This window comes from Gorilla gorilla, chromosome 6 (genome assembly GCF_029281585.2).
Source record: "Gorilla gorilla gorilla isolate KB3781 chromosome 6, NHGRI_mGorGor1-v2.1_pri, whole genome shotgun sequence".
Classification (NCBI taxonomy): domain Eukaryota; kingdom Metazoa; phylum Chordata; class Mammalia; order Primates; family Hominidae; genus Gorilla; species Gorilla gorilla.
This window is the reverse complement of record NC_073230.2, coordinates 28,197,762-28,223,389: the sequence shown is the minus strand read 5'-3', so window position 1 is coordinate 28,223,389 and position 25,628 is coordinate 28,197,762. Positions and strand designations below refer to the sequence as shown.

The window sequence follows — 25,628 nt, the reverse complement described above, 5'->3', positions numbered from 1 at the left end:
AGAATTGGAGCCTGTGGTGCTCCTGCTCTGAGGTTCTGAGCATGTCCATACTATATTTTTATTTTCTTCTTGTCTACCCTACCCCGGGAAGAGAAGCTACCAAGAGCTCTATATCCATGAATAGCAAAATAGCCACATGGCAGTCAGCGCCAATGCGTCTAAACGATGCATCTGATTCTCAAGTCCCCAATCTTATTTTTATTTTGCATTTTAAAGAAAGCAGCATAATATATAAATGGTTTTAATTTTGTGTAACAAGATTTCAATTATTGGTAGAGTACACTTTAGAGAGGCTAGCTAAATGTGTAAATGGAAGAAAATACACTGAAGAATAAAGATAAAATCACCAGGTGACATTACATATTTAAGTAAGTTGAAAATGTAACTCATTTTGCCAATATTGTTATTTACACAGAACTTTAAAATCATTTACACATTATATATGATAAAGTATATATAAAATTTAAGGAAATTATTTTATTATAGAGAAAGACATTTAAAAATTTTCACCCACAATAAAATTAGCTCTTATTTATTATTTTTTGAGATGGAGTCTTGCTCTGTTGCGCAGGCTGGAGTGCGGTGGTGAGATCTCGGCTCACTGCGACCTCTGCCTCCTAGGTTCAAATGATTCTCCTGCCTCAGCCTCCCAAATAGCTGGGATTACAGGTGGCCGCCACCAAGATTGGCTAATTTTTGTGTTTTTAGTAGAAACGGGGTTTCACCATGTTGGCCAGGCTGGTCTCGAACTGCTGACCTTAAGTGATCCGCCATCCTCAGCCTCCCAAAGTTCTGGGATTACAGGCATGAGCCACCACACCCGGCCCAAAAGTAGCTCTTATTTTAAGTAAGTAAGTTTTCATAAACAGGCAGGCCTGTGACTTATACTGCCAAACCCAAGGTTTGGAATAATGAATCTTTGGGATGGCTCATGTGAGGCACTTCACTTACTGGTGAAGTAGGAGATAGCTACCTAATCCTCCCAGAAATTTTACATCGTAATCCTTTCTATTCCCTGCACAACAAAAGAAAAAGAATAAAATTTAGAGAAATAGTGAATACTTATTGAGAGAAATCCCTACGGTCTGGAGAAAAGGGACTAGCAAAAGTACTGTAATATATGCTGCAAAACAAAATTCCAAGTTACAGACACTCTCCCTGCAATGCTACAGGCCCCACTCTATCTTACACTGCCTTTGCTAAAACCTTCAACATGGTTAACTGGATAATATTCCCCCTGGAAACATATTTCCGATTTTATAGCAGAAGTTGATGGGAAATAAATTCACCTTGTAGAAAACTGCTTTACAAGCAAATGTGCTAGAATATTTTTATAAAGTGAAGGATATAAGCATTATTTCACTTACATGAAATAAGCAAATTTTGCTTCCTTTTAAAAATCTGAAGGTCAGATGGTGTGTGAATAGAACATGTATGTACTTGAGTAGCATGATTCTAGGTATTGATATATGCAATAAAAGAGATCAAAGCTTGCCAAGTAATTATCAAGTACTCCTTCTTTGCATTACGCGAACATCAAAATATGTGCTACCTCAACAGCATTACTGCACTGACTGTGCATTTACTAACTTAAAATATATGTCTCGATTTCTCAGGAGCTCTTGATGAGTTCCTTGTTCCTTTATCTTTCCATTGTGCAGAACCACTATCAAATCTGCGTTCTGAATTGCAGAGAGCCTGTGAGTGACCACTAGGCATGTCCTTCCTGTCCTGGCTTTATCAAGGGCATGCTGAACCACCTGGAAGAGAGAAAGACCTGTGATCACCAGTTTGAGTTAGATGTTAGTAAACTTACCTAAGTCAAATCAATTAAGGTAATATAATAACCTTCTTTGCTTTATTTGCTTGTCCCCAAAGGAACTGCCCTACTTGTAAAATAATCACCTTACTCAATAGAAATCTAGAAAGATTAACTACAGCCGGGCACATTGGCTCACGCCTGTAATCCCAGCACTTTGGGAGGCCAAGGCAGGCATATCACCTGAGGTCAGGAGTTCGAGACCAGCCTGATCAACATGGAGAAATCCCGTCTCTACTAAAAATACAAAATTAGCTGGGCGTGGTGGCAGGAATCTGTAATCCCAGCTATTTGGGAGGCTGAGGCAGGATAATCGCTTGAACCTGGGAGGTGGAGGTTGCCGTGAGCTGAGATCGTGCCATTGCACTCCAGCCTAAGTGAGAAGAGTGAAACTCCGTCTCAAAAAAAAAAAAAAAAAAAAAAAGAAAGATTAGCTACAGATAAATTATGTAAGACTTTCAGTGGAAAAGCATTTGTGAGAATGAATAAAAATGAAATAGTTGTTTATATGTTAGTGGTTCTAAACTCACAGTCAGGAAGTAGTATTTCTAAGTAGAATTATAGTAGTATTTCTACTACAATTTCTTTGAGTAGTTCTAATACTACTCAAATTTCTACTATCATTTCTTTGAGTAGTTCTAAACTCAAAGTCAGGAAGTAGTATTTCTAAGTAGTATACCTAAGTAGAATTGTCTAATTTATTTATCTAATTTTCTCTCATAGATTTTGTTTTGTTTTTCGTAGGATTTAGCTGTAGAACTGTCCTGTTAACATAGCATTTCAGCCAACAGTGAGGTTATGACGCTATATAGAGAAAGTGGGAGTGGAGGGTGAAAACCCATATTTGTTGAATACATAAAATGTTCCCAAGATGGATATCTCATTTAAATTCTTTCAATAACCTCATAAAGTGATAGTATTTTTATTTTTCTGATAACTGAACTGAGGTTAGACCAAGGTCATACTGCTAGTAACTGATGAAGTAAGGATTACAGCCCAGATGTGTCTGATCCCAAAAGTTAGTTGTTGTTTATTTTTCATAACACACTGTTGCTTTGAGAATCAAGAATAATAATCATCTGCAAGCAGCAGTCATGGGTGGATTAACTGCCTGGGCTCTTAGGTCAGATACCCTCCATTAGAATTTAGAGAAGTTACTTAATCTAAGCCTTAGTGTGCTAATCTGTAAAATGGGCATACTAATACAAGAAGCTCATTCGTCATGTTGTTGTGAAGACTGAGATAATAGCATGTAATGCATACTCTCCAAATATTAATGATTACCATTCATTTAACCAATGTTCATTTACTTAATAAGTGCCTACATGTGCAAGAAACTCCTAAGGGATAAGGACATAGCAAAATCAAACAGCTGGAGAAGCTTGCTGTGCAAGTATTTTCTCATGTGTCACTTTGCCTCTTTGTTTCCCGCTCAAACTAGGCTGAGTCTGTAGAAGGTAGAATAACTCTCAGGCTCTGACCCTGCAGTGTAGATTACTCTTTTACCCATACTAATTACCTTATTAGTTTGTTTGGCATCACTGGAATAATAATAAAATTGAAAAATTATTTTTCTTGGGCTCTTTCCTTGAATGAAAAAACATTTTGAAAATTGGTCCGCTTTTGATAATGAGACAAATTTGAGTGAGAATACCTTTCTGGAACATGAGATTCCCTCTGTCTCAACTGTCTCCTACCTCCCCACCACCTACTGACCTTTTTGTAAAGGTCCAAAGCCTTAAATGGAACTGGTGACCTTAGAACTACAATTCTTTCCAGGCCTTTGTTTTTCCAAACTTACCTTGGTTTCCTCCATGTTATTGGATGCTTATATTTGGTATTATATGCTGAGATAAAAGAAAATGATGTTACCTTCTCACTGTCATTATCGAGGGCTGAAGGGGCCTCATCCAACAATAAAATTTTGGGTTTTTGGAGAAGAGCCCTTGCAATAGCTAGTCTTTGTTTCTGGCCGCCAGAAAGCTGTGTTCCTTTCAGTCCAACTTGTGTGTTGTATTTCTATCACAGGAGCATGCAATTAAGAAAGCAAGTCTTGGTTATTTAAATTAGCATGGCAACTGTGGGCGAGAACCATCTAAATATTTCAAATTTTGCTACTCTTGAAAATTTGTGACCCAGCAAATGTTGAAATCTATTCTTGGGCTTTGTTGCAAATAAATGCTAAAGCCGCAGTAAACACTACCATCTCATTTACATATCCAATCTGATCAGACAGCAGACCTCTGCCATTATGCTTCCACAAAGAAATTTTTCAAATTAAAGCATAAGAAAAAAATTACTGGCAAGAAACAAGTTCACAGTAAACACAAATCCTTTTCCATTAAGTTATACTACCTACTATTCTCAGGTTAAAATGATTCGCAATAGTAAAAACAACAAGGAAATTATGAGGTTTCTTCACTTTGGCTCTTGCTGAGCCTCTGTGGGCACATCCTTACAGATGCTGGGATAGGAGCCTCAGTGGTACATGCATCTTCCTGGAAATAAGTTAGGTTGACTTTTTTTTTTTTTTTTTTGAGACAGAGTCTCGCTCTGTTACCCAGTCTAGAGTGCAGTGGTGCAATCTTGGCTCACTGCAACCTCCACCTCCCGGGTTCAAGCGATTCTCTGCCTCAGCCTCCCAAGTAGCTGGGATTACAGGTGCCCACCACCATGCCTGGCTAATTTTTGTATTTTTAGTAGAGATGAGGTTTCACCATGTTGGCCAGGCTGGTCATGAATTCCTGACCTCGTGATCCACCCTCCTCAGCCTCCCAAAGTGTTGGGATTGCAGGCGTGAGCTACCGCGCCTGGCCAGGTTGGCATCTTGAAACAGTCTATTCACCTTTTCAGGCCACTAAGTAGTAATGGTGACATTTAGCACTTCACAGTGTTTTCATAGTTCCCCTACTTACTAATAACCCAATTGCTCCAGTGTTTCCCTTCATGGAAGGGTAAAGAAAATTTCACACAAATCTTGAAGCCATCCTGGTCCTCTGAATCACAATTGGTCAGTACAGTTGGGGTAAGCAGGTTCTTGCCTGCTTTTTAGATTGTCCCATTGACTTTGCTTCCTTTCAAGGCTTCACATTGCTTTCTAGTGGCCCTTGGCACTTTTGTAAGAAATATAAGCCCTTGGTATCTAGACAAGAGTGTGTAGATGGATCAGCTCCATTGAGAAAGCTGGTCCAAGGGTGTAGTCAGAAAGATTAATCCTGTAGCAGCATTTCACATGTAGCTTGTGATTCCTAGCTGTTCATTTTGTGTTGGTATTCTAGAGAAGCTTGAGGGAATTGCCTTTCTCTCCACATCTGACTGCCTTCAGGAAGTGCATTTTGGACAGAGTTGGTGTCACGAACCTGTGGTATAACCTTATAACAAAATGTGTCTACATCATCTGAAAGCTTACTTTTCAATTTAACATGCATAGGTGCATGCTTTGTAGCAAACGACGGGTGTCTGAATTACTAAAGCCTAGTAAAAATATCTTCTCTGACGTGAATGCTCTACAAAGAATACAGACTTTCGCTGTTTTCTCTGTCGTTTATCTGGGACTACTAGCAGGCCTTGGGCCCCTTCCTCCTAAAATGCATTTTGTTAAATTTGGAACCATAGATAAAACTGTGTCTGCCGTTCATTTCCAAACACTGCAAAGTTCGTATTTAAATGAGGGGATTCAATCTTAAACTAAAAACTGGGAAGGGAGGTGGGAATGATAATGAGCTCATAGTCCTTTCTGCCAGCCTAGCTTAAATTGTACATGAATTCTTCTAGGGCAGCTGAAGAACATACAAAACTAGGAATCATTTTGCAGTTTTTGGCCTTTCCTGGATTGTAGGAGAGTGTAAGTTTAAAGAACATATTGGATGAAGGTTTTTAAATTTTTTTAAATTTTATTTATTTATTTATTTTTTTACGAAGTCTCGCTCTGTAGCCCAGGCTGGAGTGCAGTGACGCGATCTCGGCTCACTGCAAGCTCTGCTGCCCGGGTTCACGCCATTCTCCTGCCTCAGCCTCCCAGTAGCTGCAACTACAGGTGCCCGCCACCACGCCTGGCTAATTTTTTGTATTTTCAGTAGAGACGGGGTTTCACCATGTTAGCCAGGATGGTTTTATTTGTTTTTTAACAAAGAACCACAGAGTTTCTCTTTAGCCGAAAATTTGAATCCATTTTCTGGCAATCACTGGGATGGTGAGTGCCCCGAAATCACCTCTTTTATGAGAAACTCAAGGGGTAATGGGTCCTTAATATGAACCGGAGCTAAAAGTCAGTTGTGTCCCAGAGGGAACACCAGAGTCTAATCCTAAAGCAACTGCATTCTGGAGAATCCCTGCAGGCACTGGGTTGGATTTTCAGGGTGGTTCCAGTGGTCAAAGTCCTACTTAAGGATGTGGCTTGACTGAGAGCTGCCACTGGGTGATACTGTGAAGATTAGTAGAGAACCACACCTGTTGTGTGTCTCAGAGGATCCTTGAGGTCAAGGCGGTGTTGCTTCCACTTCTGTCCTATGCCCCAGGCCTGTATTTCCAAATGCCTGTGGGATATTTCTATAAGATATGTGGTGGATGCATTACATTACGCTCAGCATGTTCTAAATTGACTCCTTGCTCTGCACCCTTCTGGTTTGAGCTGTTACACAGATCCACACTCCCTTACCGAAACCCTTGGAGTTATCTGTATTTAAGAATTCTGATTTTTTTTCAACCTTAGAAGAAAAAAGTCTACGTATTATACATATACGATATATTATCTATATTTAATAGATAATATATTATTTAACACCCCCAGAAGGATCTGGGGAAGCAACTGGTAATCAAATACATGAATTTTGTGCAGATGTATTTGATTATTTATTCTAAGTGGGATAAATATAAATAAAAGACTATATTATATCCTTACATCATTTTGCCACCAAATGAATTTTCATCAAAGATACACAATTTGTGTGTGGCGTGTGTGTATATGTATGTGTATGTGTGTGTGTGTGTGTGTGTCTGTGTGTGTCTAGGGGGAAGTCTTTGGACTCTCATCACTGCTACGTGTTTTATTCCATGAGGCTGCTCAGTGCATTGTACATTTCCTTGCTCACTTTCCAGAAACAATCTTGAGCCAAGTCCTGTTGATTCCACTTTTAAAATATCTTTTTAATCAATTTTCTTGTTTTAGTTCACTTTGTAATTGTTGTTGTAGGCCTTCAAAACCTATCCCTGGAAATAGCTCTGAACTGATCTCTCAAGCTGCCTGTGTCTTTGTCACTCTCTACCGTCATTTACATTGCTGCTAGATGAGTAATTCCAATATCCAATTCCCAACATGTTCCCTGTTTAAAAATCTTCAGTGACTCCTTAGTAACTACCAAACTTAAACATTTCTTTCCTTGTGATTTAAGTGCCAGCTTTTTACCTTTACATGCTTATCAAATACCGTAGCTTTATATACTCGATTCTTTGTCAATTGGCTTACAGTTCCATGAAAACATTGCCATAGTTTCTGTCTCCATGTTTTTGCTCAGGCTGTGCCCATTGCCTCATTATAGAGAATGCCCTTTTAAAGCCTTGACTACTGAAATTCTACTTGATCAATACTCAGATCACCTCTTAATTGTCCAAAGGTCTCCTCTGAACCCCCAGCCAGAAGTGATTCTACTCCCCTCTGGGCTCAGATGGAAGTTTGTTTACCTTCTGTGCACTATAATTATTTGTATGTGTTGATCTGTGTTCATCTTAACTATTGGGCTTCATATTCCTAAAAGTAGGACTATACTTTATTTGTCCTATCTTCCCTAAATAAAAGCCCAGTGGTTTGCAAAGAAATGCTCAGTAGCTGGGTGTTGAGTGACTAAATGCACGGATGTTGGGATAGAGGAATGAAGACATGGGGCTGGACGCAGTGTCTTTGGGAAGCCGAGGCGGGTGGATCACTTGAAGCTGGGACTTTGAGACCAGGCTGGGCAACATGGTGAAACCCCATCTTTGGAAAAAAAAAAAAAAAATTAGGCAGGCATAGGTGGCAGGAGCCTATGGTCGCAGCTCCTGGGGAGGGTGAGGTGGGAGGAACCCTTGAGCCCAGGAGGTCAAGGCTGCAGTGAGCTGAGATCCTGCCACTGTATTTCAGCCTAGGCGACAGAGCAAGACCCTGTGAAGAAAGAAAAGAAAGAAAGAGAGAGAGGGGGAGGGAGGGAGGGAGGGAGGGGAAGGGAGGGAGGAAGGAAGGAAGGAAGGAAGTAGAGAGGGAAGGAAGGAGAGAGAGAGGGAGAGAGAGAGGGAGGGAGGAAGGAAGGGAGGGAGGAAAAGGAAGGGAAAGAGAGAGAGAAAGGAAGAAAAGACAAGAAAAGCAAGCAAGAAAGAGAAAGAAAGGGAGAGAGAAAGAAAGGAAGAAATGACAAGAAAAGCAAGCAAGAATGAGAAAGAAAGGGAGAAAGGGAGAGAGAAAGAAAGGAAGGAAGACAGGGAAAGTAAATTTTGAGGAAGCAGGACATGGCAGATTGGTCAATCCACAAAGTTTGTAGTAAAAGTAAAAGAAATCCTCAGAAGGCAAAGTGTGACACAATTCAATTTGCTAAATAATTCTTGGAGAGAATTAAAATGAATAATACATTAATGTGTCTTATGTGAAGCCGACTTTCTTCCTATGCCTGTTTTACATATGGGTGTATATTTTATGCTTACTGCATGTTACTGGAAGAGCTGAACTCTTTCAGACTTTTGCTTCACCATTTTCACACTGCCACTGTGGCCATGTATTTGGAGGGAGTGCTGGGCTCCACTTATTTGCTCAAGAAAATTAATTCCCCTTTTTTTTTTTTTTTTTTTTTTGAGATGGAGTCTCACTCTTGTTGCCCATGCTGGAGTGCAATGGCATGATCTTGGCTCACTGCAACCTCCACCTCCCGGATTCAAGTGATTCTCCTGCCTCAGCCTCCCAAGTAGCTGGGAATACAGGCGTGTGCCACCATGCCCAGCTAATTTTTGTATTATTAGTAAAGACAGGGTTTCACCATGTTGGCCAGGCTGGTCTTGAACTCCTGACCATAGGTAATCCACCCTCCTTGGCCTCCCAGAGTGCTGGGATTACAGGTGTGAGCCACTACACCCAGTCTAAAAAATTAATTCTATCTGAAGGAAGTACAACAAATTACAAGATTCATGTTCACTTTTCTTCCCTAAAAACCTACGTGTGAGCTGTAACATGTTTCTAAGGGTCACTCTGAGTATACCAGTGCCATTATCCACAGTTGTGGTGGTTGCTTTGGACTGCCCTTCTGAAGGGAGGAGCAAGGGCACCTTTGTTCCCATCTCTGAAACCCTAGGACCACCATGGTTACGAACCCTTTCCGTCCCTTCAGGATAGCACAAAGAATCCAGGTTCAAATGCTGAGTTTCTATACAACTTTAAGAATGTTATTGAACTTCTTTATCTGTAAAATGCGGTAGTTACAGCATCCTCGCTGTACTATGGTGGAAATTTAGCTTAGTTCTTGGTTCCCAGAAGGGCTGGGGAATGCGTGGCTGATTTCCTCTCTTCGTTTTTCCCAGCCAACTGAGCATAAGAGGGCAGCCTTATTCTACCCAGGGTACTAACCGAAGGCATTTAGTAATATGCAGCTTTTCTAGGAATTATCTGATTTGATTTTTTTTTTAACGACTTTATTTTGGTATCAGGTTTCCTTATGGTTCTACATGTTTTTGGGGGAACAATGACATGAAGGTAAATTAAAGTTAAAATTTAGAACACTGAAAAATAAGCTACTCTTTTAGAAAAAATGTTAAAGGAAATAACATCTTAGTTTTCAAAGTCTGTTGTAAAAAGTTAGCACAATGGATTTTTGCAGCATATAGTTTTGAGTAAATGTGAGAACTGGTACAATAAAAAGAAGATAATAAACAATTTAAGAATAAAAGGCCAGGTGTGGTGGCTTATGCCTGTAATTCCAGAACTTTGGGAGACCAAGGTGGGTGAAATTGCTTGAGCCCAGGAGCTTGAGTCCAGCCTAAGCAACATGATGAAACCCCATCTCTACAAGAAATACAAAAATTAGCCAGGCATGGTGGCATGTGCCTGTGATCCCACCTATTCGGGAGACTCAGGTGAGCCTGGGAGGTCGAGGCTGCAGTGAACCAAGAACACACCACTGCACTGCAGCCTGGGTGACAGAGTGAGACCTTGTCTCAAAGGAAAAAGAATAAAAGTTAAATGGTACAAATATCAATTGGGCAGCATTTCACAATACATAAAACAAACTATCGAGATTATGCAGATAACAATCTGACCACAAATTAACAATGCAGTGAGTGTCATGGTTAAAAAGGAAGTTGCCATTAAAAGACATTCACGGTGTCACTATATTTATAAAAAATATGTGAATCCTTTTTATGTCTTTAGTACTGCAAACCCTTACCAGAGTAAGGGAAATCCTGTTTCTACATGTAGGCACTATGTAGTATGGAGAAGAGCTGGTGAGGGAAGGAGTATAAAAGTTAGAGAGTATGATGACTACTGGCCTTCACCAAAGAACAGGGCTCTAGATTATTAGTTGTTTGATATATTGGTTGTTAAATTTAACTATCTCCCTTTAAAGTGAGATAGAAACTTAGTTTATAAAAATCACATGTAGAAATTCGCCCCTACATGAAAATATCTCTATTTTTATTTCATTTAATTTATTTTATGTGTGTTGCAAACACTCAGATATTAGAAACACTTAAAGTTACAATTATCCCTCTCTGTGCACTGTTTTTGGATTTGTATCAATGCTTGCACTACCAAAGGCTTCTCTACAGTTAGCCAAGATTTTTGACTTTTCTGAGATTTTGTGCCAATTGTCACAGCCAATACAGACATCGAGGTGATAAAAAAGGATCTTACACTCTAGTAGGGAAGGGAAACACTAAACAAATACCTAAGTGCTCAGGGTAATTTTCAGACTGTGAAACATGCCCTGAAGACAAAGTGATAGGGGATAGGACTGGTGGGAACTTTTAAAAATAGGATGTTTAGGGAAAGCCTCTGCAAAGGTAACATTTGAAAGGGTTTGAAAGTTAAGGTGCTACTTGCCGGGCGCGATGGCTCACACCTGTAATCCCAGCACTTTGGGAGGCCAAGGCGGTGGATCACCTGAGGTCGGGAGTTTGAGACCAGCCTGTCCAACATGGAGAAACCCCTTCTCTACTAAAAATACAAAAAATTAGCCGGGCGTGGTGGCACATGCCTGTAATCCCAGCTACTTGGGATGCTGAGGCAGGAGAATTGCTTGAACACGGGAGGTGGAGCTGAGTGAGCTGAGATTGCACCATGGAACTCTAGCCTAGGCAACAAGAGCGAAACTCTGTCAAAAAAAAAAAGAAAGTTAAGGTGCTACTATGCCAAAAGCCAACCTAAGGGAGGTCTAGGCTGGAGAAACAGCAAACGCAAATGTCCTAAGGTGGGGAGCAAGTTGGCATGTTCATGAGACAGGAGAGACCAGCTCAGCTGCAGCAAACTGTGTGGTGAGGTTGTTGCTGGGGAAACAGCAGGGCCAGATTACAGAGGCTTCAGCAGCCCCTCCCCATGGGGTGTGTGGGCTTTATTCTAAGGGCACAGGGGAGCCATGAGGCAGTTGTAAGCAGGGGAGGGATAGGATCTAATTTGTTTTTAAAAGATCCCTCTGATTGCTGTGAGGAAGAAAAATGATAAAGGAGCAAGACTGGAAGGCAGATGAAGAGGCTACCGCCGTGGCGGGGAGGTCATAGTGTGGACCAGCCACAGCACAGATGGATGGAAGGCAAATAACAAAATGTGAAAGTTAATCCAGTGAATATGAATACATTTTGGTCGTAGGAAAATTGTCACACGAAAATCTCAAACTTGGTTTTTCACATCTGACTTCATGTTTTACATCTAACTTTAGATTCTGGCAATAAATACATTGTATAATCCAAGGAATACATAAAAACAACTGCATAGGCGCAGTAGCTACTTAGCCTTACTTGGCAGCTTTATAATTCAAGATTTCAGAAATTTTCTTACCTCAGGGAGACCTTCAATAAAAGAATGGATATTTGCTGCATTTGCTGCTTCTTTGATCTCATCTAATGGCACCACACGGCTGTTGTCACCATAGGCGATGTTCTCAGCAATGCTGCAGTTGAAGAGCACAGGCTCTTGAGGAATGATTGCTATTTGGGAACGGAGCCACTGTACATTCAATTCTTTTGCATCCACACCATCAAACAGCTGCCAAAAGCAGATTGGAGAATGGTGTGTTAAGATCACCCAACTGTATCATGTTACAGTTCACTGTATTCAAACACACACAAATCATAACAAGAAGGATAGGAATTCAAGCTATTTCAAAGTATAAAGTTACCCAAGGAAGGCTCATAAATCATATGTTGTATAGAAGCAAACAGCATGTAACTCACTACTGCCCCCTCCACTGTAACAGGACCTGACTTTCTGAAAGCCCAGTAAAAAGTAGGTGGAGATGATAGAGTACTCCATGTGTAAAGCTGTGTCATCTTGCACACAGCCATGTTTATTCACATAAATAGATAACAACACTCTTAACAACACCATCTCATATTTGATGAGCATGCTCACTACGTGAGGGGGACTCTTCCAGTACCAGGGAAATAGTGGTCAATAAGAGAAAGCTCTTTCCCTTTTTCAGCTTATATATATATATATATGTATATATATATTTAATTTTATTATTATCATACTTTAAGTTTTAGGGTACATGTGCACAACGTGCAGGTTTGTTACATATGTATACCTGTGCCATGTTGGTGTGCTGTACCCATTAACTCATCATTTAGCATTAGGTATATCTCCTAATGCTATCCGTCCCCCCTCCCCCCATGGATGTAGCTTATATTTTAGCAGAGAGGCATGCAATAAACACATGAACAAATAACTCAATAAACTCAGGAGAGGAAAGTACCCTAAAGACAGGGTAACAGGGTACAGCGACTGAGGCAGTGGGGAGGGTATGGAGAGGCATGAGAAAGGGGTTGTACAAGAAGGCCTTAAGGAAAGGACATTCAGACTAAGACATGAACAGTGAGAAGGAGCCTACAAATGGGACATTCTGGGCAGGGCAATAGCAAAAGAAAGGTTCATAGGTGTGTTTAAAGAACATGAGGAGACTGGGAGGCTGAGGTGGGCAGATCACTTGAGGCCAGGAGTTCAAGACCACCCTGGTTAACATGGTGAAACCCCGTTTCTACAAAAAATACAAAAATTAACTGGACATGGTGGCACACCCCTGTAATCTCAGCTACTACTTGGGAGGCTGAGGCATGAGAATCGCATGAACCCTAGAGGCGGGGGTTGCAGTGAGCGGAGATCACGCCACTGTACTCCAGCCTGGGCCACAGAGCAAGACTCTGTCTCAAAAAAACAAAACAAAACAAACAACGCACAAAAGCCCCCCAAAAAACAGAAAAAGCACAGTGCGTAATGACGTGGGGAGTGATATGAGAGGAGCTTGGAGTGGGAGGCAGGGGCCAGGGCATGAAGGACCTGATTGATGGCATAGACTCTGGTATGTTCTAACTGTGGAAGGTTTAGAAGAGGGAGTGTGCTATGCTATGTGTGAGTAGATGAGTGTCTCCTAGTTCAAGGGAGCCCTTTAGGACTCCCTTGAGTCCCTAACCTCTGTTTTGCAAACACTCATTGAGAATCTGTAAGGGCGAAAAGACTGTAAGTTGCAGGAGAATGAGGACTAACATGGCAGTCTGAGTTTTAGGAACTTTTTTGTACGGGCAGGAGGCAGGACAGGAAGCTTTGTGTGGGTGTGCTGATGTGGTGGTGGGTGGTGGGGGGAGGACAAGGTAATGGAAAAACCACAATATAAGGTATAGTAAGACAAGTGCCAGGTAAGAAAAACAATCCTTAGGTTCGAAGGATGGAGAGATTACATTATTTTAGATATTAGAGGCATGACTTCATGGAGCTGATTCCAATAAGCCTTAACCGTGCATAAGGTTTTGACAGTTGGGAGGTGGGGATGAGTGATGGGAAAGCAGAAGCCTGAACTAAGGAGGTGGAGGACAGTGTTCTCTCTGTCTTAAACCAGAACAGAATACGGAGCCACGATGTGGACATTAGACCAGATCTCCAGCACCCACGTTCTAAAGTAATTCCATGGCTAAGATCAATATTTCTGCTGCCAGAATGGTTGAAGAATCTTTGGACCTTTGTGCTTCACTTCAAAGTCCTAACCATCATTTTTGTGATGGTTTGCTTGTCCTCTTAGTTAAGGGTTGACACAGAGATTTTTTTTCTTTTTAACTTCTGCATTGTTTGCCCCACCCAAACCAGTGGGGATGCTTAAGCCCTAGTGAATGTTTAAGAACAGGACTGCTAACCCCCAGATTAGGTGTGTTTCAATTCTGTCTTACCACTTGTCCTTGCACGAGGTCATAAAATCTCTGCAGAAGTTGAACAGAAGTGCTTTTCCCACAGCCGCTGCTCCCCACAAATGCTACTGTCTTTCCTCGCTCAATACTGAGGGATAAGCCACGGAGGATGAAAACATCTGGGCGACATGGATAGAAGAAAGAGACTTCTCGAAACTCTAAATTCCCTTCACATGTGTCCTGTGAAAGGAAGTTGACAGAGTTGAGAAGAATGACTTGGGAAGGTTGTAACACACTGTAGCATACTGGCTAAGTTCATTTTGAAAAGTGTGCCTGTTTCCATAGCCCTTTTAATTTTAAACATGTATGCATCTCCGTAGAGCTGTTGACTGCAAGTGGGTTTCTGTCACTTTTGTTTATATTTTTTTGTGTCTGTGTTTCTTGTTATCTTCACTACTGCACTGAGTTTCTAAAAACCACTTGCTTCCTTCAGCTTTGCTGCACAGACAGTTCCATTCCGCAGTTGGTTGTTTGACCAGCTTATCTGGGTAATGCGTTTTTCTTTTTAATTTGGTTTGTGCTTTACAAACCTTTATTACTTAATTCGGAAGAGCTGGGGTTCTCATAAACTATATGTATGAGGGTTATTTCTCTAAATTGGGCCATGTTTTATAGTGAAGGTAAAATATGTTTTGAATTCTGATTTATCTTTCTTATTTTATTTTATTTTATTTTATTTTATTTGAGAAAGGGTCTAGCTCTGTCACCCAATGGAAGGCAGTGGTGTGATCTCGGCTCACTGCAACTTCCACTTCCCAGGCTCAAGCCATCCTCCCACCTCAGCCTCCTGAGTAGCTGGGACCACCAGCGTGCGCCACCACACCCAGCCAATTTTTGTATTTTTAGTAGAGATGGGTTTTCACTATGTTGCCCAGGCTGGTTCCAAACTCCTGGACTCAAGCAATCTGCCCACCTTGGCCTCCCGAAGTGCTGGGATTACAGGCGTGAGCCACCACACCCAGCCCTATCTTTATTTTCAATTGACCATTATTTGGCAGTGACAGTTGCCTAAACATTTATTTTCTCTCTATGCATCAATCTCTTTACTGGTTAATGATTTCTAAACCAATACTCATCTACACCAGGATGTTTAAAAAAGACTTTCCAGAACTATCACTAAATGATTAACTTTCCCTTTATATATTTGGTTCATAAGATTTTAAGTTCTTTTGATCTTTGTGTTCCTCTCAATTGCATTTTAAGTCTTATTAATTTTTGTTGTTAGACTAAACAACTAAGGAGTAGTGGATTTGTGTGTGTGTGTGCATGTGTGTGTGGTGGTAGTGACGGCTGGATTTTAAAACACATCCTTACAGTCAGGTTTACTAGTCATGTTCGACCCATTCTGAGCCCATCATATTATAGGTAAGAAGCAAGGGCAGGTAGGGGTGAGGAGTAAACAAAAAAAATTTGATGATATTATTTTCTTGTTAAAAGAATTTGATGTTAAGATGTGGTTAAGAGATCTAGAAATAGAAAAAAAAATCTGGAAGGATATTTGCCAAAATTTAAGAGTAGTGTAGTAGTAGTTTATTTTAGTGTAGTCAGTATTTTCCATTTGCCCCCTACAACCTATGAATATTATTTGTATAAAAAATTTCTTTTTGTTTTATTTTTAAAATTTTTTTTGGTGTACTTCCCTCTCTGCATTTGTATAAAAAAGGTTTTAAAAAAACAGAATACCGCAGAAACATGAAGAATTCAATTATTTTTATGTAAGCTCTTGTATGTACTTTGTATAATAGCTCATAGAGGTATTCTAGAAAACTTCTAAATTTAATACATTTAAAATTTATTCTTACGATTTTTAATTCTATTTAATATGAAAAACTCCAAAAGTATAAAAATAGAGAGAAAAATTTAATAAATGGCCCACATACCTATCACTCAGCTTGAATTTCAATATTTGCCAATTTTGTTTGACCAGATTTTAATTTTTTTTTTTTTTTTTGAGAAGTAGTCTCGCTCTGTCACCCAGGCTGGAGTACAGTGGTGTGATCTCGGCTCACTGCAACCTCTGCCTCCCAGGTTCAAGCGATTCTTCTGCCTCAGCCTCCCAAGTAGCTGGGACAATAGGCGTTTGCCACCACACCCTAATTTTTGTATTTTTATTAGCTATGGGGCTTTGCCATGTTAACCAGGCTAAACTTGAACTCCTGACCTTAGGTGATCCGCCCGTCTCAGCCTCTCAAAGTCCTGGGATTACAGGTGTAAGCCACCACACCCTGCCCAAATTTTAATTTTTAAAAGCGTAGAGTGATATTCAGAAACATTTACATACTAAATAAAATAAGGATTAAATTCATTAATTTTATAGCCTTTATAAGAAACATTTCCATAGTCTATGCCATGCCTATGGTTCTGTAAGGACATAGATCAGTGAGATACTCAATTCCTCTGTTATAATCTGCAGAAAGAAATAGGAGTAGCAATACTGTTATACATATAAATCTTAAAATTAAAAAAAAGCTTCTTACATCCTTTACCTTCCAAAATACAAGAACAAAATCTTATTTTGACTGTGACATATCTTTGAAGCGTTCTATTTTGAGAATTTCCAGATAGTCTTATTTCTGTCACTAACAGGCATTCTTCTTAATCATTGTGTAGCTCTAGTAATGCTGTGTTATTTTAAGCTGTCATACATATGAATCTATTAAAATTCTAGGGGGAAATAATTATAAATTAAAAACATTTAAGTATATACCTGATGGACTATTTTTATTTTAAAAATTAAAATGTCTAGAAAAGTACTAAAATTGAATATATATTTAATGTATAAGACTATTATTTATTTTTTATTTATTTATTTATTTTTGAGACCAAGTCTCGCTCTGTCACCCAAGCTGGGGTGCAGTGGCGCGATCTTGGCTCACTGCAACCTCCGCCTCCTGGGTTCAAGCAATTCTCCTGTCTCGCCCTCCCAAGTAGCTGGGACTACAGGTGCGTGCCACCACACCCGGCTGAATTTTTTTCATTTTTTAATTTTTAGTAGAGACGGGGTTTCACCATGTTAGCCAGGATGGTCTCGATCTCCTGACCTCGTGATCTGCCCACCTCGGCCTCCCAAAGTGCTGGGATTACAGGCGTGAGCCACCACGCCTGGCTGTATAAGACTATTATTGAGAGATTTATTTTGAAATTATACACCCTACCTATTATTTCTCTTTTAATATTCGCAGTCTTTTAGAGTTTGAGGCTAAATTTGTTTGTGTGCATCAATTTAATAGGTATACTTTCCTTTTTTTCCCCCTTTGTTTGTAAATATATTTCCCATGAAAAATGGTGTCTGAAGCAGCAGAATATTATTTACTTTGCATATATTATCAGAGAAAAAAAAAACAAATAAACCTTAATACGAATCTTCATCCAAGATCAAAACTTTAGTTTCTCAGTAGAATTCAGTATAAGAATCAATCTTTTTTTTCAAGACCATTCTGATAGCATCAGGCATATAAATTAAAAGCATATATTTTAAAATATGAAATATAAATTTTAGTAGTAGAGGTAAAAATTTGATTAAGACAAGACCCCTTTTCCCCGTTTGTAGCCATAAAATTATTTTATACAAACTTTTAACTCTTTATGTTACTATGACATTATCTTTTGCAGAGTTTTCCAAAGACAGCCTTCATTTAATAAGTGGACATTTATTTTTTATTTTTATTTTTCATTTATATTACATTTTATTTTTTCAACTTTTATTTTAGATCCAGGAGTACATGTGCAGGTTTGTTATGTGGGTATATTGCGTAATGCTGATGTTTGGGGTATGAATGATCTTGTCACACAAGTACTGAGTATAGCACCCAATAGTTTTTCAGCCCTTGCCCCCTCTCTCCCTCCCATCTTTAGTGGCCCCCAGTTCCTACTGTTGCCATCTTTATTTGGACATTTAAGATCACAGTTGTGCTTACTGGCTTTTTCCCTTCTTGACTGCGGCTGTCTATATTTGGTTTCTTTTCCAACAAGGCAAACAAATGCGCAGCCCCCGATTTGGCTTTGGAATATTCAGGAGCCAAAACGAGCGTTTCTCCGATGGCCATAGCTCCATATGCAATTGCAGTAAAAACTCTATCAAAAGATAAAGCATTTGAATCTTAGGTCCACCGATCCATTGTAAAACAGTAGAACTCTAAAAGTAAAGAGAAAAGCAGGCACACGAATATAATCTTTTGATGTAGACGGCACCCCTAATGCTGAAGGCCCACCGAGTTATCTCTTTAAAAATTTCTACCATGTAGTAATCATTCCTTGCTCTGTACACCAAAATGAACTTTGGAGCTTGGGTAATCTTAAAAATGTCTCTTCCAGTTAGAGCCACAGATCAAAGGTCCCAACTAGTGAATATAAAACTTCTTAGCCATCTTGATATGAGGCTTGCTTGCTTGGAGATTTGACAGAGAATTCAACTGACAATAGGAAGAATGAATCTCCAGTAGTGAGATCTGGATTTACACAGTAGATATGATTTTTTGTTTGTTTGTTTTGCATATAATGGAGTTAGGACAGATAACTGAAGCTAAATGACTGGTTATCTGTCTGATATGCTACATTATTTAGAGAGCAAGTCATGGGGATCGTATTTTCCTCAGGTTCCCAAAGCAAAATCTGACTAAAAAGACTGAAAGAACTTTGATCTTTTAGGTTTGTTATCAATTATGATCTCAGTTTCAAAACATGTTAATTATAAAATGGTAAGTATGCAAATGATGTTTGGAAGCACACAGAATATTTACTCGACTGTGGCACAGGACCTGACCATGGTTAAATATTTTCTTCTCATTTTCAATTTCATTTTAGATATGAAAGTACTGTACTAGAATGCAAAACAATGCATCTTAGTAACAAAGCTAACGGCACAATCAGGCTAAAACTGGACCAGTGTCGCTGGCAATATTTAAACATTAGACAGTAAAAGGTCATCACAGAACCCAGTTGCTTGTTTGCAGTGCTGGATAACAGCAAAGTAAACACGTCTGGGCTCCTTGTGAATTTTTCCCTCAATGGGGCCTATCAAAGGGTAGATGTTGATGCTGATGCAATCCCTTCAGTGACCTAGACCTCAGATCCTGAATCTTGTTGGCTTTACAAAGATCAAACACAGTATAAAATATAAAAACAAAAATAACACTAAAATAATTGTTATTTAGTTCAGTGATGTCAAGGCATTTTTAGTACTGATATTTACAGAAAGTGTTTAAAGCTCAAAATGCCATTTGAATTATTTGATACCCAGCTATAAACATCAGAAATGGTCACTGAGTTTAGGTAACCCAATCAGAAGGTTTTTTTTTTTCAATGTGTTTTTAATGCAAGGAAAAATCAGACTGTCAGACTTAAGCCTCAGTTTGATCCAAGAATCAGCAGGTGAGCTGGGAAGATAATTGGATTATGAGTTAGGAGACCTGGTTTCTAGTCCCACAGGGGTAGAGGCTTCTCTGAAATCAATAACTGAGAAAATAGCTTCTTCCCATGATTTGAGATATGCTAAAATCTCTACCTGTCCTAACATTCCCACTATAAAAGTAATGGTAAGCATTAGACATAAATGTCTAGAGGCAGACATCCTTATTAGGTCCCTCTGAAAATGGAAATATTAATGAGAAAGGGAGAAGGGCCTTCAACTCAGAACTTGTGTTTGTGGGAGGTAAATGACTCAAAGGATGGAGAATGGAGCCGGAAGAAAGGGTTCAGTTAGAGAAGGGAGAGTACAAGCAAAAGCCCTGATACCGTCTTTAATGAGTGAGTGCTGAGAGAAACGTAAGTGGGATGGGGGCTGATGCCGATGAGGGTTATGTTGAAGACCCTGGAGGGGAAGTGTGGACTTTGAAGTGATGGACTATCTGGGGTTGAGTGAGGGACACTAATCTTCTTCATCTTTTTTTTTTTTTTTTTAAGATGGAGTCTTGCTTTGTGATTCAGGCTGGAGTGCAGTGGCGTGATGTCAGCTCACTGCAACCTCCATCTCCTGGGTTCAAGCAATTCTCCTGCCTCCACCTCCTGAAGCTGGGATTACAGGCATGCACCACCATGGCTAGCTAATTTTTGTGTTGACCAGGCTGTTCTCGAACTGCTGACCTAGTGATCCGCCTGCCTCGGCCTCCCAAAGTGCTGGGATTACCGGCATGAGCCACTGCACGCGGCCTAGGGACAGTAATCTTCTTTACGCTTTTTCTCCAGGTGGATTCTGTATAAAGGTAGGCCAAGGCCCACACTTGGAAAAAACTGGTCTGCTACAGAAGTTAGCCTTACCTAATCATACCCAATTAGCTGGGGTGAGCTAAACTGAAATTTAGTTCCACTCAACAAGTATTTATTGTAGAACAACCCGTGCTGTAACTCCGTAACATAGTTAAACCAGATCCTTCAAATCTGGTTTAAACTCCTGGAGGCATTTGAACTGAACACCTAACTGAGAGAAATGTACAGGCCAACAACCTCTCATGCCACTGTTGGTCTTGAGGAGTTTCACCCATTTGGGATATATGAAGAGGAGTAATTTGGTATCATGACAAATATTTTAAAGTCACTAACAGGAGCTGTGTGCAGTGGTTCATGCCTGTAATTCCAGCACTTTGGGAGGCCGAGGTGGGTGGATCACGAGGTCAGGAGTTCGAGACCAGCCTGGCCAACATGGTGAAACTCCATCTCTACTAAAAATACAAAAATTAGCTGGGTGTGTTGGCACACACCTGTAATGCTAGCTACTCAGGAGACTGAGGCAGGAGAATTGCTTGAACCCGGGAGGTGGAGGTTGCAGTGAGCTGAGATCACGCCACTGCACTCCAGCCTGGTGACAGAGTGAGACTCCGTCTCAAGAAAAACAGCAACAACAGCAACAAAAAAAAAAAAAAAAGCTCTCACACTTCTGTAGCAATAGATTAGCACAGCAGGTCAAATCACAACTTCCCAAGTCCTTACTCAGTAAGTTTCTTTCTTTGATTAGAAGGTAGAGTATCTTTCCCCATAGAGGTAGTCATTAAAATTATTCCCATGCTCATCTGTATATCATCCATATACAACCCAGAGACCTCTTCCCACCCTAAATCCTTTTCTCAACAGATAGGAGGAGAAAATAAGCAACTAACATTTATTTGGTTCTTTGGATCTTATAGAATGTTTTCATATACAAGATACCATCTAATCACCTAGGAGATAAATAGAATGGAAACTTATCAGTCAATGAATGAGGAGACTCTAGCTCAGAAAAATTATGCAATTTGCCCAGAAGCCATGAAATTGTAGGGTTGGAACGTGAGCTGCCTTCCTCTCTGTGTTTTCCCCTACATGGTCTTCCTTGTAGTGGAAAGCTGGCTGGAATGGTCTTTTCCTACATGTTGGAGTTTGTTACCACTTGCTTTCCATTTTAGAATCTTCTGAAGGCCCTAGATATCAACTGTCCTTTGATTTCTCTTCTTTAGGTCCCTTCAGTGGTTGATTTAGCCTTCTTATCTTGTCCTTGTCTGTCTCTTCCGGATAATCTCTGGGGAGGAGCCAGGCAAGAGCTAGGTGGCTGCCATGGCAGCCAACATGGAAAGAAGTCTTTCCTGTTTTCTTTGTTTTGTGTAACCAGTGTTGCTTTCCTAAACACAACAATAACACTCACAGTTCTTCCCTGGCTGCCCAGCTTCCTAGGGCAAAGATGATGGTGCAGACCTAGCTCCCTTCTGTCCATCCTTTATTATGTTAAGGTATCGACCAACTGTTAATACTCATTGAAAACCCATGTATGTTGCTCTTTTGGCCAATAATCACATTATTATTGGAAATACAATGTGGTTTCTTGTCAAGAACTGCATTTGGTTTTTAAGAGAACTAGGAAACACACCCATAAACTGCCTGGTTCTGCTTCTCAGGCGGTTTTCAAAGCTGTGGCTTTTATTTTTACTGTATTGAGGGCTGCCATATCTTGATTCTTTCTTACCTATATGCTCTGCTTAGCTTCTTGATAATATGGATAGAAAATATGGAAGAAACTCACAGAGATAGAGAAAGCTTTGCAGTGGGGAAAGGAAGGCTACAGAAACCTCTCCTGATTAGGAATGGTTCTTGGTCGGTATTGCAAAAGGCAAATCAGCTGGAAACCAGCCTAAAGGGACTAACACAAAGAGACAGGATAAAATAAACTCATTTTGTACTTCTAAATCTACACATTTATAGTGAAATAACAAATAGAATGTGTTACCTGGACTAACAAAGGGAGAGGTGAGTGTTTTACTACACATGGGTGCATGAGAACCTAAACAAGAGATTTTCTAAACGCCCCTATGCCTTGTCTGTAAGGTGGCAGAATGAAAATGTTATCACCTTATTTTAAATGCTCATTTCAGATAAACTTCTAGGATAGTAGAAATAGAGACGGCTTCTACCATAAGACATGCGTGTTGTCTTTTTTTTTCTTTTAGAGGCTTTTTCCTCTAAAAAGCCTTGCTGACAAACTAATATTATGAGCACGTTAAAGAATTTTGCTGTTAAAACTCCCTTTGTGTATCTCCCTTTCTGAGACACAATGTCATTTTTGAAAGAGACAGATAATCCATCCTTGTAGCTATAAATTATGCCTTGGAGTAATCTGGAATGTTTGATAAAATGAAGATTCCTGCCCCATACTAGATCTACAAATCAGATTTTGCAGGATGAGATCTAGGTATCTACAGTTTTAACCAGCTCCTAGATTGGTGAGTTGGAAAACCATTGGTTTAGAGAATGGCTCAAAGTGCTTTTTATCTAAGAAGAATTCTAGTAGGAGGGAGTTTTCTTTGTAAATTTCTTTGGTTTAGCTAGTCGATGAGATTGAAAGCTGTCTGTCATCCTAGATTCTGGAAGGTACAGAGTCTTCTAGGCCAGGTATAATGTAGTGTGTCTAAAGGGAGCTTGTGACACATTCATGGTAGTTGGGGCCACATTTGGTCTCTAGGACCAAATCCTGTTTGGTGTTGAAGACAAATCTCATCTATTGACATTATGCATAGTGCTATGTTGCTCTTTTGGCCAATAACCACATTTAATACTGGAGGAGAATCCCTAGAGAATCTCTCTTTTGTCCATACTCCAAAAGTATGGGTACCCTTATTCTGTCTGTATTCTGACTGGATGAAACTCAAAAAGTGAGGTTGGGTGTGGTGGCTTACACCTGTAATCCTAGCACTTTGGGAGGCTAAGGGAGGTGGATGACTTGAGATCCGGAGTTTGAGACCGGCCTGGCCAACATGGTGAAATCTGGTCTCCACCAAAACATACAGAAATTAGCCAGGTGTGGTGACATGTGCCTGCAGTCCCAACTACTCAGGAGGCTGAAGTGGGAGAGTTGCTTGAACCCAGGAAGCGGAGGTTGCAGTGAGCTGAGATCATGCCACTGCACTCCAGCATGGGTGACAGAGCAAGACTCCAACTTAAAAAAAAAAAAAAAGAAAAGAAAAGAAAAGAAAAGAGAAGAAAAGTGATACCAGTGGCTCTAGCTCAGTTAGCTCTCTATTTCTTCCTTCCCTTGGGGCACTGGGAAATACCAAGGTGGTACTATTCTTTAATTGTTACTCTTATGTTAACGGTCCTTCATATGTTCTGATAGTTAAAATGCTTATGTATCTAGAAGAGACCCCCTTTTAATGAATTTAATTAAAAGAAATTCAGGAAGTATGGTAGGCCAGCTCAGGGAAGAAATTTTATATTGGGGACTTTTCATTCTCATATTTTAGGGCTATAAAATAGCACTAAGCAAGTCACCTGTTCCATTTATATGTGAGGAATCAGCCCAACTTTGAATATTTGAATGTTTGAAAAACTAAGCAAGAATTATTTAAAAAATAATTTCACAGAAATATTCTATGAATGTTTGGCCACAGAATTTGTAATAATAATAATAATAATAATAATAATAATAATAATAATAATGTACGTTGAGTAAACCAAACCTCTGGAATCTGGAACCACGAACTTGAATCTGTGCTCTGCTACTTACCGATTATGTAACTTTGAGCAAGTTAGGTAACCTCTTTGAGCCTTAATTGTTCTCATCTGTAAAATGGGAACCATAGTATTTCACAGGGTAGTTTAGAGCATTAAACAGATAATATACAGCAAATACTTAAAACTGAGTAAAGATTCAATCAAGGTTTGCCGTTATAGCAATTTTCATAAGTAATGGAATGGTTGGCAGTCTTGGAAAGCCCCTTAAAGGAAACATCCTAACTGGTGTCATTTGCAGGCATGAAAGTGACTGGCATGATTTTGAGGTTGTATCATTCTTTGACTGAGAAATTTTTTCTTAGCTTTAATCTAAACAAATCTCAGTAGGTACAGGTAAATTCTCAGTTCCACACATCATATTTTATATCAATGGTTGCCCTCGATTTAGATCCAGTCCTCCTGCCAAAGCACCTGGTATTAGACATATGGGTGTAGAAAAGAAGAAAATTAGAAAAGTTTGTGAAAAACAGACTCCTGTTTTCAAAGTGTGAAGGTGACTCCAAAGGCACATTTCCAGAAATGACTGTACTGCCTAATTATGTACCATTCCAAATCTCCCCCTTAATTTTGATTCAGTCATTCATTCAATAAATATTTATTGTGTGTCTGTTATGTGCCACCCACTTGTTTTTGGCTTTTGGGAAACATCAGTGAACAAGATAGGTTACAACTTGTGCTCAGTCTATGCACTCATAAATATGGAAACACAAAATATAATTTCATAGAATCATAAGTGTCATAAGTGTCGTAAACAAAATATGGTGATGGGAAAGAGAGTGATGAGGAGGGAGGGTTAGGGGAACTACTTTGGACCATCGGTGAAAGTCCCTCTGAGGAGTGGACTTAGCAGGGGAAGCCTGAGTGGTAAGAAAAAGGTAGCTTAGCAAAGCCCTGGGGAATGACCATTCCAGGGAGAGAATAGCAAGTGTGAAGACCCTGCAATGGGGAGGTCCAGGGACAGACATGGCAAGTGTGGGGCTGATGAGTAGTTAACATGGGAGATAGAGGTGGATGAAATTGGAAAGCAACGCAGCAGCCCCATCATGAAGGTCTTTCAGGTCATGGTAAGGACTTTGGCTTTATTCAAATTTCAGTGGGAAGATCTAGATCTTGCAGAATTTTAATAAACTGGTGCTATTAGATTTGTGCATTAAATGATCAGTCTGGCTGCAGTGTGGAGAATGGATTATAGGGAAGCAAGAATGGACACAAGGACATTGGTGAGGTTGTTGCAGTGGTCCAGTCAGGACAGGGAGGGGCTTCGATGAGTGTGAAGAGGATGAGAAGAATTTTGGAATTAGAGTCATGAGGAATCAGTGATTTATGTGGTGGACAACGGCAAGAGAAGCAACAGGGATGACTCCAACATTTTTGGGCTGACAACTGTGTGGATGGTGGTTGGTGTTATTAGTTAAGATGAGAAAATCTTGGGGAAGAT

At 39.9% G+C, this 25,628-nt stretch overlaps 1 protein-coding gene across 1 annotated transcript in view; it reads right to left on the bottom strand.

Moving 5' to 3' along the window:
• Positions 1 to 1,017: 1,017 nt before the first annotated feature.
• Positions 1,018 to 25,628, bottom strand: part of ABCB5 (ATP binding cassette subfamily B member 5) — a 131,167-nt gene continuing 106,556 nt past the window's right edge. Inside the window, 5 exon segments of the mRNA XM_004045150.5 lie at positions 1,018 to 1,760; positions 3,692 to 3,838; positions 11,826 to 12,032; positions 14,204 to 14,401; positions 18,139 to 18,295. Coding sequence (XP_004045198.4) covers positions 1,563 to 1,760; positions 3,692 to 3,838; positions 11,826 to 12,032; positions 14,204 to 14,401; positions 18,139 to 18,295 — 907 coding nt within the window. The 3' untranslated portion in view covers positions 1,018 to 1,562.